The sequence below is a fragment of the Monodon monoceros genome, unplaced genomic scaffold (assembly GCF_005190385.1).
Source record: "Monodon monoceros isolate NGI ecotype Baffin Bay Population unplaced genomic scaffold, NGI_Narwhal_1 Super_Scaffold_13, whole genome shotgun sequence".
NCBI classification, from domain to species: domain Eukaryota; kingdom Metazoa; phylum Chordata; class Mammalia; order Artiodactyla; family Monodontidae; genus Monodon; species Monodon monoceros.
The window spans coordinates 22,970,843-22,989,001 of NW_021703769.1; the positions used below are offsets into that span (position 1 = coordinate 22,970,843).

The 18,159-nt window shown below is 41.4% G+C and overlaps 1 protein-coding gene across 4 annotated transcripts in view; it reads right to left on the reverse strand.

Moving 5' to 3' along the window:
• The window catches only part of PHF20 (PHD finger protein 20), a 138,152-nt gene that overhangs the window by 17,891 nt on the left and 102,102 nt on the right, over positions 1–18,159 (reverse strand). For 3 of the 4 annotated variants that reach the window (XM_029219880.1, XM_029219878.1, XM_029219877.1), the window contains 3 exons: positions 8,730–8,828; positions 7,920–8,084; positions 6,769–6,947 (listed from right to left, as the gene is read on the reverse strand). In XM_029219880.1, coding sequence (XP_029075713.1) covers positions 6,769–6,947; positions 7,920–8,084; positions 8,730–8,828 — 443 coding nt within the window. The remainder of the gene's footprint in view (positions 1–6,768; positions 6,948–7,919; positions 8,085–8,729; positions 8,829–18,159) is intronic. The other variant, XM_029219879.1, reaches the window with a different exon arrangement.

The window sequence follows — 18,159 nt, forward strand, 5'->3', positions numbered from 1 at the left end:
TCTCAGAAAAATGACTATTTTCCCTCCCATTTCTAGAGGCTTTCACTTTTCTGATCACCTTATAAAGAGAGAGGAAAAACTGTTTAAGTCCTTAGAGGGAGGTTAACTTAGAAAGACAAAAAACTGAGTTTGAATTCTGGCTCAGACATTCATTAGCTGTGTGACCTTGCACAGGTCACTTCTCCATCCTGGGCTTCAGTTTCCCCATCTGCAAAATAGGATACTATTCCTACCAACCGTGTGGGGCTGTTTGTGAGGAATCAATGGGTCACATGTCAAAATTCATATAGTAGAGCCCAGCACACAACTTTTATGTATTAAGAGCCTATTACTGCTACGAATGGGTAGGCTAACTCACTTTGATGCCTCCTGGACTCAACATATGCTAGCGCTTTGCATTTGTTCTTTCTAAGCCTTACCAACGGTCACACAGCTGAGAAGACGCAACAGTGGATCAGAACACAAGCCTGGCTGACTGCAAGGCTAGTTCTTTTAACCCCTAGGCTCCACTGCCTTCCCTGGGGAAGGGGGAAAGAGAGAAGGGGCAAGAGGCAGAGAGGGAAAGAAAGGAGCAGAGGATGAGGGCAGCACTGGGAGACAGACGTGTGGCTGGCCTGAGGATAGCAAGCCTGAGGGCTAAGGGTCCAGAGGAGGGAATGGAGAGGAAAAGGATGCCAAAGGAGATACTAGGACACTTGAGGCAATTCCAAACCAGGGCCCTAAACCTTTAACTACCCAACCAAATGGATAGCTCTGGAAAGTGGACAGCGAGCTTCCGATACTGTCTGGAGGGTGGGCCACCAGCCTGGCCACAAGGGAAAAAGCTCACAGTCCTCAGCCACTTGGAGTCAGATAGGCCCCAGGATCAAAGGGCTTTTATGGGCTAATCATATCAGAATCAACAGGGGCAGAGCTGGAAGAGAGACTTCAGATAAGATGTGATCCAGATTCTTCCATTTCCAATGAGGAAACTAAAGGCTCAGAGAGAAAGAAAAGGGTGTGAGACAACAAAGGCAGTTAGTAGCAGAAAACAGACTAATAATTAAGAATGAAAGTCTCTCTCACCAATGACTTCGTGTCTTAAGAACTAGGATACACCAAAATTGAATCAAAAACACCTAAGCTGAAAATTTCAAAATAACGTTTTTCATGTGGGTCTGGCTAATATACATTATTCATTTTTAAAAAGTTTAAATTGGAACCTCCCTGGCAGTCCAGTGGTTAAGACTCTGCACTTCCACTGCAGGGGGCGTGGGTTCAATCCCTGGTTGGGGAACTAAGATCCCGCATGCCGTGTGGTGGGATGAAAAATTTGTTTAAATAAATATTAAAAATAAAAGTTTAATTTTTTTTGGGCGGGGGGAGGGCAGCTGTGCCACACGGCTTGAGGGATCTTAGTTCGCCGACCAGGGATTGAACACAGGGCCCTGCCCTCCAGCAGTGAGAGCACTGAGTCCTAACCACTGGATCGCTAGGGAATTCCCCAAAATTTAAATTTAGAAGTGAACAAGAACAGTAACAGAAAAGATAAAATATCTAAGAATAAATCTGAGACTAAGAATAAAAACATGCAAGGTCTGTGTAAAGAAAATTTTTAAATATTTGAAGGACATGGAGACTTAAGTCAATGAATGGCAAGTTGTACTTTATTCCTGGATAGCAAGAGTCATTATCATAAGGATGACAGTTCTCCTTGGATTAATATATAAAAATAATGTAATGCCAACAAAATAATAAATTAATAGCTCTGGAACTATACAGAAGCTGATTCTAATAGCAGGGAAATTTATTAAAAAGAACAAAAGGGGGTACCAGCCCTACCAGATATTTTTAAAATATTATAAAGGTATAATAATTAAAATAGAATTGTACAAGTAAATATATAGACAGAGAGACCAATGAAAGAGAGAATCCAGAATGAGATCCAAACTACATACGGAAATAGAGTAAATAAAGGTGGCGTTTCAATAATAAGGCATGGTGTTGGGACAACTGGGTAGTGAGAGCCTTCACCTTATACCAGGATAAATTCCAGGCGGATCAAATATTTATATGGTTTTTAAAAGATAAATGAAACCACAAAATTACCAGAAGAAACCATGAAAAATTCTTTTATTGACTTTTCTATAAACTGTTATGAACTTCCAATGAGGAAGCAACTGCTATTCAAATCTCAAAAGCCATTAAAGAAAAGTTTGATGTATTTGACCTCACAAAAACAAAAAAATCTATAAGACGAGCCAAAAGACGGATGACAAAGTGGGTACAAATATTTGTAACTGTTCTCACAGCTGATACAAAAACATATCTACAAAAAGCTTACACAGGGACTTCCCTGGTGGTCCAGTGGTTAAGACTCCATGCTCCCAATGCAGGGGGACCAGGTTCGATCCCTGGTCCGGGAACTAGATCCCACATGCCACAACTAAAAGATCCAGCATGCCACAACTAAAGATCCCACACACCGCAACTAAAGATTCCACACACCGCAACTAAAGATCCTGCACACCACAACTAAAGATCCCACACGCAGCAACAAAAATCCTGCACGCAGCAACAAAGATCCTGTGTGCCGCAACTAAGACCCAGTGCAGCCAAATAAATAAATTAATTAAAAAAAAAAACTTATGCAAATGGGTATGAAAACAACCAACCATCCAACAGAAAACTGAATAAAGGACATGAACAGGCAGGTCAAAGGAAAAAAACACATCTTAAATAAAAAGATGTTCAAAGCAACCATTATAAGAATAAAGTAATGTAAGGGAACTTGAATTAATATAAATTAATGTGAAATGAAATCAGCCTAATAATATACATACACATTAGTATTTCTAGATTCTAGGACTACATGTAAATATCAATTAATTCTTCATACGTTTATGTACTGCCTGAAGTTTTTATAATAAACATTTACTACTTTCACCACACAAGTGTTATTCTCATGAAAAACTGTTTATAGAGTATAATTTTCATTTATATATGCATGTGTATGTGTGTATTCTAAAATAACAACAGTGATTTATCCCTGGGTAAAAATAATCTGGGTAATCCTTGTTTTCTTCTTTGTAGTTCTTGGAAAATGCAGAAAGTAACAATCATAAAAATTTTTTAAGTATATTAAAATAAATTACAAAATGGCTATACTAGTAGATTGTTTTTTCACTTATCTGAAGAGCAAAGATAAAGAAGTTTGATAGTACTGTACTGACAAGGGCACTGGTAAGACTGTTCTTTGGTACACTAGGGAAAGTTTATAGAATATTGCTATGACACCAGTATTTGTCAAAATAATAAATGCACGCCTACTTTGGTCCTGGAATTTTACTTTCAAAACTTGGTCCTACAGATATACTTACACAAAATTATTCATTACATCACTGCTAAGATTAGAAACAATCCAAATGTCCATCAACAAGGGAAGAGTTAAACAAATGATGATCCATCCATTATGCAACCATTAAAAAGAATGGGGAAGCTTTTTTAGATCTGAAAGTGGGATGGTCTTCAACATATATTATTAAATGAAAAAAAGATACTGAAAACACTATGTATTAAAATAACATTGTGTTAAAAAAAAAAGATGGTTGTACAGCAATGTAAATGTACTCAATGCCAGTTCACTTAAAGCCACATATATTTAAAAATGGTTAAGATGGTAAATTTTATGTTATGTATATTTTATCACAAAAAGAAAGAAAAAAATGGAGAGAATATATTTGATATCGCTTGTTTAGCCACTGAATGTTTCTGGAGCGATACGCAAGAAGATGACAAGGGCTGCCTCCAGGGGAAGCAAATAAAGTTTCTGAAATGGGCTTCTTATTAAAGCTGCTACACAATTTTCACTGGGGTCCAGCACCTAATGTTACATATTTGTTGCTCTAGGGCAAAGGTCAGCAAACTACAGCCCACAGGCCAAATTCAGCTTGAGTCCTATTTTGGTAAATAAAGTATAATATGAACATAACCATGGTCATTCATTTTTTTGTATTGCCTCTGACTGCTTGGGGCAGAGTTGAGTAGTTGTGATGGAGATCACATGGCCCAAAGCCTAAAATACTTATTTTCTGGTCCTTTAAGAAAAAGTTCACCAAAACCTGCCTTAGAGCAATTAAAATAATTTAAATAGTAAATGGGTTTCCTGATGCTCATTTTTTTATGTGGTACCCAGATTTCTCAAACATTCATGATTACTAAGTAGGATTTTAACCTTCCAGTGATTTAAATTAGTACTGGTAAACAAAATCAAATAATAATATACATGAACAATACTGCTACCAAATAATGAAAATGATCAAAGAAAACTATTTCCCTAAAGTAATCTTCTGGAGAACAAATTCTAAATGTTTTCTAGGGTTGTGCAAATTATCAATGTAAGTTTAAAATTTATTTTAAGAAAAAATGATTTGAACTTTCCTAAATGATGAATATATTTAAAACTAGACGAATACATTTTAAAACTTTAAACTGTATTGTTCCACTTAGCTCCCTCTAAATTTATGCCTTTTGCTAAAGTTACTGAGTGGAAAAAGGTACTCTGCTCACAATGACAGGTATAGTCAGAAACTGTCCCTCTATAACACAAAGCCAGCTGGACAAGTGGACAGCAAAGAAGAGTCTTCTACAACAAAACCCAAGGTGTTCTGAAGTGAGCTCGTCACCACAATGCCAGACAGGAAGCCACAGTGCTGAGCTGAGCTGCGGGGAAGGTCATGTGGAGCCTGGGAAGCAGGCAATGGAATTCAGTTCCTGACTCTGCCATGTAACAATGGTGTGGTCTCAATTTTTTCAAACTTAGTTTCCTCACAGCACAAAACGGCACTTCAAGCTCTACCCCGCCAAACACCCCATGATCCCTGCCACTTACAGAACAGTCAATGGAGAAAGTACCACGGTGGATCAGAACTGCATCTCTTATACTGATTAGCTGGAAGAGCCTTGCCAAGAGAGGCCTTCGTTACTCACCCACTAATGATTTCTAAGGACAAATGAGGACCAAATCAGGCTTCCAAGGCCCAGAACTGAGCACACGCCCAGAGAGACAGGATGAAAACTAACGATCTTCAACATACTTTTATTTTATTTATTTATTTTTATTTTTGGCCACATTGGGTCTTTGTTTCTGTGCGTGGGCTTTCTCTAGTTGCAGCGAGCGGGGCTACTCTTCATTGCAGTGCACAGCCTCCTCATTGGGGTGGCTTCTCTTGTTGCAGAGCATGGGCCCTAGAGCGCAGGCTCAGTAGTTGTGGCTCACGGGTTTAGCTGCTCCACGCATGTGGGATCTTCCTGGAACAGGGGCTCGAACCTGTGTCCCCTGCATTGGCAGGCAGATTCTTAACCACTGCACCACCAGGGAAGCCCTCCAACATACTTTTAAAGCCAAACTTAAAAAAAAATTCTACTGGAGGGGAAAAAAACCCAAACAAACGGTTTTCATGTTACATAAGTTTTTGAATTCTATTCCACTGAGCTTCAGAGATTCTACACATGGGTGTGTTTTATAAAATGAGACTATTTTAGAAGACAAAACAAAACAAAAAATGCACACTCCAAGCTGAAATGTTAAGACAGCAGAGCCCACCAGTACACATAATTCTTTACTGCTAGGCTAACTTATTATCACGCTGTCCTCAGAACAAAGCTTTTCTTCCCATCTCTGATTAACCAAAGTGACTACACAGCATGCTGTTTAGGAAAAGTCCCCATACAACGGCCATGTTCATTAGGATTGTCTCACAAAAAAAGGAAAACAACTGAGCCACTGAAATGCTCCAGGTTGGCAACCACCGCTCACAACCCCACCTGCATATTAGAGCTCATGGGAAGAGGCCAGCCATTCACATTTTTGAACTTAAAAGTGAAAATTATTCATTTTGAGCTTCCCAAACTACTGCTTTTATCTGTTACACATTTGGGGGTTCTGTGAAAAGAGTCCATTAGGGAAAGGGGCTGTGATGCTGAAAAAGTGATTTGAAAACCACTGACCTAATGCATACTAAAGGTCATAAATATGAGGAGCTATTTGAGACCATTCATGTACCTTGAATTCTCAGAGGTTGCCATGAAGGCTATTAAAAAAAAAAAAAGAAACTCCCAGAAGAATTCTAACCAACACAAACATGACTTACTTAAAAAACTCAGGTTCCCTGGAGTCAGCCAGGCAGCAGCCACCTCTACCAGAACTGTGATTAAGAGCAAGAGAAGGGCCAGAGGCAAGCAGGTGCTGGCCAGTGATGGTCTCCCCAAGCAGGCAGGGAGGCCCCCCAACAGGCACATCCCAGAAATGGAGACAACAAATACAAATGCCAAGAAAATTAAGAATAAGAAACAGACAAGTTACAAAACTGGCCTCCATCTCTTTAGGCCATAAAGAAACTTCACCTGAGAGAAAAGATATGGATGCATAGGAAGATCAAACTGCCCCTCCAGAGATCTGGGCCCCTACTGTTCAACTCCTCACTGTGTGACCACAGGCAAGGCCCTTCCCATTTGTGGGTCCAGCTGGCCCAAGCAGAGCATAAGAGGTTTAGACTCAGTGATCCCTCAAGTCCTCTCTTATTCTATTCACAGGCTATTTATACCAGCCTAAGATGCAGAGGAAGCTGAGCCAGTAAACAAAGCTCAATTTGCTGCTGACAGTACTGCCTACCTGGGGTTTCTGACATGGCAGTACTTTTGCTGGCCTCAGACTGTGTTCCCTCAAAATTCCCTCCAAGGACCAGTTTGTGCTCCTCTATACCTGTGTCTCCTGGAAGCTCCACCTACCTGAATCATGAAGTCATTTTCCTCCTGAACCTCACAGATGCAGCGGACCACTTCAAAATCGTAACGGTCCTCCCCATCAAGTTCCTCATCTGGGTTAGTGGTCACATCAACGTCTTGGCCATACTCCTCATCACTCCAAAGAAAGCTCTCAGAGGAGGAGTCACTCAGATTATCTTCTTCTGAGAAGAAAGGGAAAACAACAGTCACTTTTTAAAATTATAGTTGTAAGATTTTTTAAAAAAACCTAGATTGTCAAGAGTAGAAATGACCTTACAGAACTTCTCCTCTGTGAACTTTCACAGAGCTGGGAAACGCGAACTCCAATCTGTTCCTCAGGCCTGTCATCTACTAACAGCCCGAATGATATGTGCTGCCCGGCAGTGAATTGAACTCCATTTCCTCATTTTCCTGACAGTGAAGCCCAAGGTCAATGGCTGCTCGAGGTCACAGAGCTCACTGGCAGAGAAACTGCAGCTCCACATGAGCCACACAGATCATCATCCCTAACGACTCAAACGTGTTCCCTGACCTCACCCCATCCAGCCGTGACCTGGCTTACAGCCCAGTCTGTATCCACAGCCACCTTTAAAACTCTGTAAACAGTGGGGAATGAGGAAGGGGCAGATTCCAGGGATAATCAGAACCAGAATCACTAGATCTTGGTACCTGATTAGAGGTTATTACAGCTAACCTTTACTGATCACTTATTCTATACCAGACACTGTTCTAAGTACTTTCCATATACTTATTAACTACTTTTAAACTCACAATCACCCTGTAAGTTGCTAAAGAAGGGAAAACTTCAAGGTTGACTCAGATTTCCCCAAGCAACCAGGTTAGATGCAGAGGCCACCAACAAGAAATGGAGGAACAGGAGGGGCAGGTGTGCAAGGAGTTGGGGGATAATGGATTCGGTTATAGACACACTGGCTTAGAAGTACCTAAGAGACATTCTACTAAGACCAAAGATGGAGAGAAGGGAAGTTCTGGGAAGGTACAGCTAATGGCCTATTTATTTGATGTACTTCTTATTTAAAAGACCTAACAGACTACTTGCAGAAGTCCTGAGAGTAGATTACAATATCAACATAAATCCAGCCTTCTCAGACTGCCGTGCTGTACAAATGATCAAGCCAGCAGAGCCTCCTTACCAGACATTTTCACTTTCCCTTTGTAGTTTCCAGATTCTGAGCCATGGAGCTGTGGGCTCATATGGACCCCGGGCTTGTGTGAGGACCCACACCTGGTGACAGCAAATGCCTTGGGTGGAGAAGGTTCCTGGGAGGCATCACTGATCTCCTCACTGCAGGGGCATTCTGGAAGAACAAAATCAGGAAGAAATTAGCACCCTCAGACATCACTAGGGCATTCCAGAATCAACCCCATCCAACCAACAGCTCTGCTGTTCAAAGAGCTCAAATGCTCAGAAGCAATTCAGCTAGAACAGATTTAGGGATTAATACTTATAGCTACCTCCAAAAACCTCAAAACAAAAAGCTTCTTCCTCACCATCACCTTCTCCCCTTTTTCTGATAAGATTGCTTTTCTAAGCCAGAAGATACTTTGAGAATAAAATGTGGAATCCCTTTAGCTCCCAAGACTGGAACACTGATTTTCTTAAAAATCAGCATTTTTGTTGGGGCTAGACACACGCTTTTCAAGAAATGAATCCTTTCTTGAAAGGGTTCAGAGATGTGTGTGCAGACAAATACAGTCATTCACCTGCATATCCTCTCCTACAATGGTGCTTCCATCGTGACAGAGCACACCGGCCAACACAGCAAGAGGGAGGGCTTTCCAAATGCCAATGTGGCCTTGTAGCACCTGGGGTGAGCTGAGCCCACAAGCTCCATTAAAGGCCTGCTGGCCTTCCTCTCCTCAGAGGCCAAGACTGGGGAGAAGCAACCCCTCCCTACCTACAGTAAGGAAATCCAAGTGAAACGTCCCAGGGGAAAATTTACCAGGTTTGGTTTTCTTTTTCTTTTTCTTTTTCTTCTTTGGCTTCACCCTCACAAACTCTTTGAATTTCTTCTCTTTATTCTTCTCCTTGTCTTTTGCAGCTAGAATTAAATACAAAAGTGTAAGTACTGGCATTCTAACATTTTGTTTTCAATGCCGGGATGTTTATGCTTAAGTAAGTAAGCATGCACAATGTGAAGAACTAAAATGGTCAGTAGAACAGAGTTCCAGGTCTGGTTCTGCCTGGGAGGTCACCTTCCATCCTCCTCAGAGCTCTGCAGCCCCTTCTCTATCATCAAGCCTTTAGACCAGAGGATGGCAAACTCTGACCCACTGCCTGTTATTATAAATAAGTTTTATTGAAAATACACTATGCTCATTTGTTACATGTTGACCATGGCTGCTGCCACACTTCAATGGCAGATTTGAGGAGTAAAGAGACCTTATGGCCTTCAAAGCTGAAATATTTATTGTCCGGTCCTTTACAGAAAAAATGTGCCAACCCTACTTAGATCACTACTCCTGAACACTGGCTACATATTGCAATCACCAAGGGAGATTTTTCGAAAGTGAATGCCCGGGTCCCACCCACAAAGATTCTGATTCAACTGGCTTGAGGTGCAACCTGAACATCAGGATTTTGTTTGCTTGATTCTTCTTCTTCTTCTTCTTTTAATAACTGAAGTACAATTCATATAATATAAAATTATCCACTTAAAAAGGAATAATTCACACCTTCCAAAAACCACAACTTCATTCTCTGCTACTTTTCACAGCAAAACTTCTTAAGTTATCAATACTCCCTGCCAAACTTCTCAATTCAGTTTTCCTAATTCCCCTCTAAAAAGCTTCCCACCTACCACTCAACTGAGACTGTAGTTTTCAAGTTAATAATAGCCTAACCATTGCAAAACTCCAGTTGTTTCTTCTATCTTATCAAACATATCTGTAGCATTTCAAATAATTGACCATGCCTTACTACTTTTTAGGTGTTAAGATATGTTTAAGCATACATATACCCTGTGACCTAGCCATTCCACTCCTAGATATTTACTCAAGAGAAAGGATAACTTATGTCCACACAGAGACTTGTATATGAGCGCCCACAGCAGCTTTAGTTGTAATCTCCCAAAATGAAAATTGCCCAAATGTCCATCACCAGGTGAATGGACAAATAATTTGTGGTGTATCCATACAATGGAATACCTCTGACAATAAAAGTATAAACTATTAATAATATGCAGCAACGTAAGTGAACCTCAAAATAAGTGTGCTGAGTAAGAGGAGCCATGTAAAATCTAGTGCATACTGCACGATTCCATTTATATAAAATTCTAGAAAATGAAAACTAATCTATATAATAGAAAGCAGAATAGAGACTACCTGGGGATGAGAGAGGGGGGAGGAGTAGAAAGGAGGAATTAAAAAGGGGCATAAGGAAATTGTAGGAGGTAATGGATGTGTTTACCATTTTATTATGGTAATGGTTGGGTATATATATATATATATATATATATATATGCCAAATCTCATCAAATTATACAATTTAAATATGTGCAGTCCACTGAACAACAATGACGCTTCACTAACCTGTAGGTAGGCAGGAAGGAAGGGAGGGAGGGAAAAAGAAAGCAATCCAGTGGCATGCAGTATGTTCACAATACCGTGCAGCCAGCTCCAGCCCAGCTCCAAAACATTCCCACCACCCCGAAGTAAGACCACTTACCATTAAGCAGATTCTCCCCAACCCCTCAACCCTTGGCAACCACCAATCTGCATCTGTCTCTATGAATTTATCCATTCTGGACATTTCATATATATACAATAAGTGACCTTTTGTGCCTGGCTTCTTTCGCTTAGCGTAACGTTTTCAAGGGCATCAGTGTTTTTAAAAACACTCTCCAAGTGATTCTGATGTAGAATCAAGATGGATCACAAAGCAAGTGTGGGGTAGGATAAGCAGTCAGGTTCAACTGACTTTAACTGAGCACCTGTGTGCAAATATCACAAACATCTCATTTAACCCTAACAACCACCTGTGTATATCATTCCAGCTTCACAGAGGAGGAAATTGAAGCTTGGTGAGGTGATGACACCTGCTTGAGATCATACAGACATTTAAAAACAGGTTCATCTGGCTCTCCAGCACCAAGTCAGCACTAGCTCCGAGGTCCCTCTCCCAAACAGGCATCCAGGAACTGTACGAGAGGACGATGGGCTGCATCCCCCAGCTGGCAAGCCTGGCTCTACAGGTAGAAGTTAATCTACTGGCTAAAGAACATAGGACTTAAGGGTCTCTAAGCTCCCTTCCTGTTAAAATACTCTGCAACTGGGAAACAAAGTTCAACAAACAAGAACTCTAGAAAAGACCTTAGTCTAATTTACAAAAGTACTCTTTCTAAGATTAAGAAACCAGAGCCCCCAAAAATAAGGTGACTAAGCCAAAGTCATGCAGTTGATAAACAAAACATGGTTAAATGCCTCCTAAATTTCATTCATAAAAGCTATCAACAATATTTACTTTTCCTCTGATCCCGGAAACAGTCTTCCTCAGGAATAGAAACAGGACAACTCATTTCTGCACATTCGCTTGGCTACAACCACATTATCAGTCATGGTTTAAATTCGTTTATTTAACAAATATCTGAGCATCCACCATGTTCCAAACACCATTCTAGGGAGGAGGGAGGGATAAGGCAATGAACAAAAAAAGACAAAAACACTTGCCCTCACAGAACTACATTCTAGTGGGTGGGAGCAGAAAGCAAGTAAGTCATATAGTATTTTAGGAGGTGATTAGTGCTATGGAAAAAATAAAGCAGGGAAGGGGGATAGTAGGGATGAGGGAAGGGGAGATTTGCAATTTTAACAGTCTGTGGTCAGAGAATGCCTCGCTGAGAAAAGGACATCTGAGCAAAGACCTGAAAGGAGTGAGAGAACAAAACATGCAGAAATCTGGGAGAAGAGTCTTCCAGGCCAGGGACAGCAAATGCAAAGATTCTAAGGACAGGAAGGCCTTCACTGTTCAAGAAATAGGCACAGGGAACACTTCCTAACTCATTCTACACGGCCAGCATTACTCTAATACCAAAATCAGATAAAGACATTACAGAAAGGAAAACTACAGACCATTATCTCTCATGAACACAAATGCAAAAATATTAGCAAGCTGAATCCAACAATGTATAAAAAGAATTATATATCACAGCCAACTGGGATTCATTCCAGGTATACAAGGAAGGCGGGTTCAACATCTGATAATCAATTAATGTAATCCATCATATCAACAGGCTAAAAAAGAAAAATAATATATCAATTGATGTAGGGTATATGCCCAGTAGTGGGACTGCTGGGTCATATGGTAGTTCTATTTTTAGTTTTGTAAGGAATCTCCATACTGTTCTCCATAGTGGCTGTATCAATTTACATTCCCACCAACAGTGCAAAAGGGTTCCCTTTTCTCCACACCTTCTCCAGCATTTATTGTTTGTAGACTTTTTGATGATGGCCATTCTGAACGGTATGAGGTTTTGATTTGCATTTCTCTAATAATTAGTTATGTTGAGCATCTTTCCATGTGCCTCTTGGCCATCTGTATGTCTTCTTTGGTGAAATGTCTATTTAGGTCTTCTGTCCAGTTTTTAATTGGGTTGTTTGTTTTTGGATATTGAGCTCCATGAGCTGTTTGTATATTTTGGAGATTAATCCTTTGTCTGTTGCTCCATTTGCAAATATTTTCTTCCATTCTGAGGGTTGTCTTTTGTCTTGTTTATGGTTTCCTATGCTGTGCAAAAGCTTTTAAGTTTCACTAGGTCCCACTTGTTTATTTATTTATTTTTCATTACTCTAGGAGGTGGGTCAAAAAAGATCTTGCTGTGATTTATGTCATAGAGTGTCCTGCCTATGTTTTCCTCTAAGAGTTTGATCATTTCTGGCCTTATATTTAGGTCTTTAATCCATTTTGAGCTTATTTTTGTGTATGGTGTTAGGGAGTGATCTAATCTCATACTTTTACATGTAGCTATCCAGTTTTCCCAGCACCACTTATTGAAGAGGCTGTCCTTTCTCCACTGTACATTCCTGCCTCCTTTATCAAAGATAAGGTGACCATATGTGCATGGGTTTATCTCTGGGCTTTCTATCCTGTTCCATTGATCTATATTTCTGTTTTTGTGCCAGTACCATACTGTCTTGATTACTGTAGCTTTGTAGTATAGTTTGAAGTTGGGAAGCCTGAGTCCTCCAGCTCCGTTTTTCTTTCTCAAGATTGCTTTGGTTATTCGGGGTCTTTTGTGTTTCCATACAAATTGTAAATTTTGTTCTAATTCTGTGAAGAATGCCATTCGTTGGTAGTTTGACAGGGATTGCACTGAATCAGTAGATTGCTTTGGGTGGTATAGCCGTTTTCACAATATTGATTCTTCCAATCCAAGAACATGGTATATTTCTCCATCTGTTTATATAATCTTTGATTTCTTTCATCAGTGTTTTATAGTTTTCCAAGTACAAGTCTTTTGCCTCCTTAGGTAGGTTTATTCCTAGGCATTTTTATTCTTTTTGTTGCAATGGTAAATGGGACTGTTTCCTTAATTTTTCTTTCTGATTTTTCGTTGTTAGTGTATAGGAATGCAAGAGATTTCTGTGCATTAATTTTGTATCCTGAAACCTTTCCAAATTCATTGATTAGTCCTAGTAGTTTTCTGGTGGCATCTTTAGGATTTTCTATGTATAGTATCAACTGATGCAAAAAAAAAAAGCATTTGACAAAATCCAACACTCACTCATGATAAAAATTCTCAGAAAGCTAGGAACAGAGGAAAACTTCCTCAAATTCATAAAGGACATCTACAGAAAACCTACAACTAACTTCATATTTAATGGTGAGAACTGGATGCTTTCTCTTAAGATCAGGAACAAGGCAAGGATGTACCCTCTCAACACTTCTTTTCAACATGGTACTAGACATCCTATCTAGTACAATAAGACAAGAAAAGGAAATAAAATATAAATTGGAACAGAAGAAATGAAACTTTATGCTTTACAAGGAAATTGGCCTTTACTATGATTAACTTCACTGGAAGGATTTGAGCAAATGTTTGATGGGATTTGATGTACCTTCACCCACACACATATAGAAACAATTGCCCAATCCAGTTTTTGATTTGTAAACTCAGGTTTTAATGACCTTCAAACTAAAGTAACTGTCTCCATTAGCTTGCTGAAATGTTAACAGCATTAACCCAATCACTAGCAGAACTGGCTGAAGAGATACCACCTAGGTTCTGGATCCCTGAGACAGAAAGGTCCAGATGCAGGATATAAATTGCCAAATGCCAGGGCATACCCAGTTATCACCTAGTATGGTAGTTCCTTTGGGCTTCTCCAACAACAATCTTTTTTGCATTTCACATTTTATAAAACAGCATCACAACCTTTAGGGAACCCAACAGGAAGTTAAGAAACGGATGGTGAAGTTCATTCCATACAAAAGATTCCTGAAGACCCTACATTATTCAAACTCACATAATTCATGACTAGTATTTCCAGAAAATAAAGGTATAATGAACACACTTTCATTGACCTACCAGCTTTGAAATCATGTGGTTGATGAATTTTGTCAATTTGGTAGGATCTGTATTAATTCAAATTTTATACATAAGGCTTTTTATATCACACAACTTCAAGCATATCGACTTCAATTTTGCATAAAATACATCTATCTATACCTTAACATGATTACCACTTTACAGAGGAGGAAGTGAAACTCAGAGAAGCTGCAAGATCATATAAATTGGTGTATAGAAAAGATGAACTCAGACCTATGGGTCTGAGGACTTGGGCCATGTTGTGGGCCCTGTGCACTGTCCCTGATACAGGAAATGAGCACAGGGCATGGATCTGCTCTACAGTTCAACACCACCACCACCCTTTCCCTGGCTGTGCAGATTTTGCTGGGTGTAGCTGAAATTGTGGATATCTCCCAGCATCTCTTCTACCCCTCCTTCACTGTGCAGCATCTAAGGGATTTGGACAGGACTGACTTCACACTCACTTAAACTTATAAGAGTAATCCCATGCCCCTTGTCACAGTCATAGGCTTAGACAATCTGAGCCTTGGGCAACTGGTTCATAAGGCAGGGACAGGAATGGAGTAATCCAACCCGAACTCGGGACTCTGGTCCAAAGTTTATTAAAATCTTACTTTCTTATTAGATTTGAATGAAGCAGCATGGAGTCTTAAATGATACTGGCTTCCATCCTCTGACCACAAGGGTTTAACCTGAAAACAGCACTGAGAGGTGAGACGATAAGACAACCAACAGGCCTGGAGCAGTACACCTCCCATGGACTTCCCTATTACATGAACTAACACATCCCCTTTATTGTGGAATCAAATTGAATTGGGTTTCCTGTTACTTGTAACTAAAAGCATCCCAAGTGCTGCAGCTGGTCAGAAATATGGTCATATTAAGCTTTAAAGAGTCTACTCCTGAGGCTTCAATTAGAGGAGTAAGCACTGAGGATAAAAAGAAGAGATATTCTAGGAAATTGTTCTACAGAAACCTGTGTTCTCTGAACAGAGGGAAGAGAGAAAGCATTCATAGGCTCACCCTGGCTTCTGGCTGAAGACTGTAAAGTTACATGTGGCCATAGGTGACAGAGCTCATAGGGAGAACTGCCCAGCAGGGACTAAGCTAACCCAGGTGAGTCCCTGAGCAACAGGGGCAGACAAGGTGACAACAGGCAGAACTCACTCACTCGTTCGGACTACCCATGTGCACAGAAGTCTCCTACAGGGAGGCACTCCTATTCCCCACTTCAAGGCCCAGGGCCCAGGGCCAGGGCATCCTTCCATGGAATCCTAAAAGACAGCAGAGCCTAAAAGTGAGAGTACGTGTTCTGCAACTAGATTCAAATTGTGGCTCTACTACATGCTAGATGTGTCTATACTGGTTCAAGTTAATCCACTTCATCAGCACCTCAGTTTCTAATCCATAAAGTCATCACAATAGTACCTGCTTCATAGGGTTTTTTTTTGAGGATTACACAAGACAATACAAGTAAAGAACTTGGAACAGTGCCCGGCACAAAATGAGCTGTTGTTATCTTGCCTGCGATACTCTCTCCCTGGAAGGTGGTACTCGTCTGTGGTCAGCTCTCTCTCTGAACAGCTTGACCAATTGTTCCATGACCCACAGGACAGACACTTGGCTACAGAGCTTCTTCCTGAATGCCCAGACTTGGCTGGACAAAGAGCAACTTCCTGTCAGGGCTCTGGATCAGAGAGCAGCTTGTCGCCTGAGGAGGGCGAGGCTTTTCCAGATGGCCACTCATCCTCTCCTCAGGCTGCAGGTGCCCATCAGGAGAAATACCAGAGCCCTTCTTGCTCCCTCTATACAGCCTGCTCCCTATTTCTCCCTCGGATCACTATGTTATGATAGCAGAAGGACATCAGACTGCTGCTTCCAGGAGAGAAGAGGAAAAAAAATGATATCACCCTCCCCATGGGAGAACTGCTTGTACACCACAGAGCACTGCCACGTGCCAGGGACAAGCAGTGACCAGAGTCTGTTCTGACCTGTACAAGGGGAGGGCAACTCAAGGGCAGAGCAGGCGTGGGTATGCTCTTGGAGGAATTTTCACCACCTATCAGAGGAAATGGTCTCATGGCCTAACACCATCATTTCACTTTGTGTTTCTTTATTTTTTTTTAAATATTTTATTTATTTGGTTGCACCGAGTCTTAGTTGCAGCTCTCGGGCTCCTCAGCTGCAGCATGTGGGCTCCTTAGTTATGGCAGGTGGGCTCCTTAGTTGCAGCTTGCCAGCTCCTTAGTTGCAGCATGTGAGCTCCTCAGTTGCAGCTCGCCAGCTCCTTAGTTGTGGCGTGTGGGCTCCTTAGTTGTGGCATGTATGTGGGATCTAGTTCCCTGACCAGGGATTGAACCCGGGCCCCCTGCACTGGGAGCGTGGAGTCTTAACCACTGCACCACCAGGGAAGTCCCTCACCTTGTCTATCTTTCCAGCCTCATCTCCAATTAGTCCCCCACTATGGATCACACCCAGACACTGGCCCAAAGGGGCCCTCCAATAAACCCCTCCCTCAAGCCCTGCCTTTTTCTACCTTGGCTCATATGGCAGAGACTGCCATGCAGTCTCCAATACCCACTTCTCCCAAAGGGAAAAAAGTACACTTTCAAGCTTCCCCTGAGTGAGGTGTGGCCACGTACAGATGTTCTGGCATATGGGATATGAACAGAAGTGATGTGTGGCACTTCCGGGTTGTGCCCTTAAAGGATAAAGGCATGCCTCGCCTTTCCCTTCGCAGCTGCGGAAAGACAGGCAAGGTGGTGAGCGATCTGGGTCCACACAGAGAGAGCAACACCTTGGGCTGGTGGGGCACTCAGGAGGAAGCTGGCCCTGGACACCTGGACACCTGCTCAGAGCCACAGCAGAGCCACTGTGGAGAGCCTGCAGTTTGACCAAAGACAGAAATAAACCTCTGTCTTAAGCCAGCTTCTTTGGTATTCTCTTTAAGGCACCATAATCTATATCCTAATTAAACTCCTATTTCTCCCTTCCCTTTAAGGGGAGAGGGCACGGTTCTGTGAGAAGGCCAGTCTAGAACCACAAGAAAAGATACAAAGAACTGTCCACTCTGGTGCTCCAAGGCTCCTTTCGGCCTAAAGCCAAGGTTTACCCAGAGTGAGAATACGAATGAAATGGATGTAACAATAGGTAATGAGCACAGGTGAGCCTCCCTTTGATCCTCAAATATTCTTTCTGCAGCAAACCTCTACTCAGGACTGAACTCACCTATGCAGAATCAAACACAAGCACCAAGGAAGCCTAAGCTCACCCCTGGAAGAGAATTTACTAAATGGATTCTGGTATTCTATGAAACCTCATTTGGAAAAGCAAATCTAAACTGACCTTCCAAATTAACTTATATGACTAAAGGCCTGGCTGAGCGAAAAGGAAACATCTGCAGGCCAGAGTCAGAAGGGGTACCTTAGGGACAGACAACCATGACAGTTTGTTCCTCTCAATGCCTCTGAACTTTGTTCTGCTTGTTCCCAGCATAGGGATCCCTTTCCTATTCCCCTGCCTTCTGGTTCACCCCCTACCTACCCTCATACTTTAAGGCCTAACTCAAATGTCACCTCCTCCTCTCGACATCCCAGCCCCTGCTCTTCAGGCAAAATCTGAATGTGTTCCCACAACACTTCACGCGTTCTTTACATAGAACTTAGTAGTCCTCACTGTAACTGTTTATGTGCTTTTCTCCCCACATGAAAGAGCCCTGCCTCATTCATACCTAGTCCTACATCATGATTTTGGAAAGGAGGAAATCAGATCTGTGAAGAGCTCAGATCACAAGTGAACAGGAGCAGAATTGCTACTAAGATAGAGTCTGTGGACTTCAGACCAG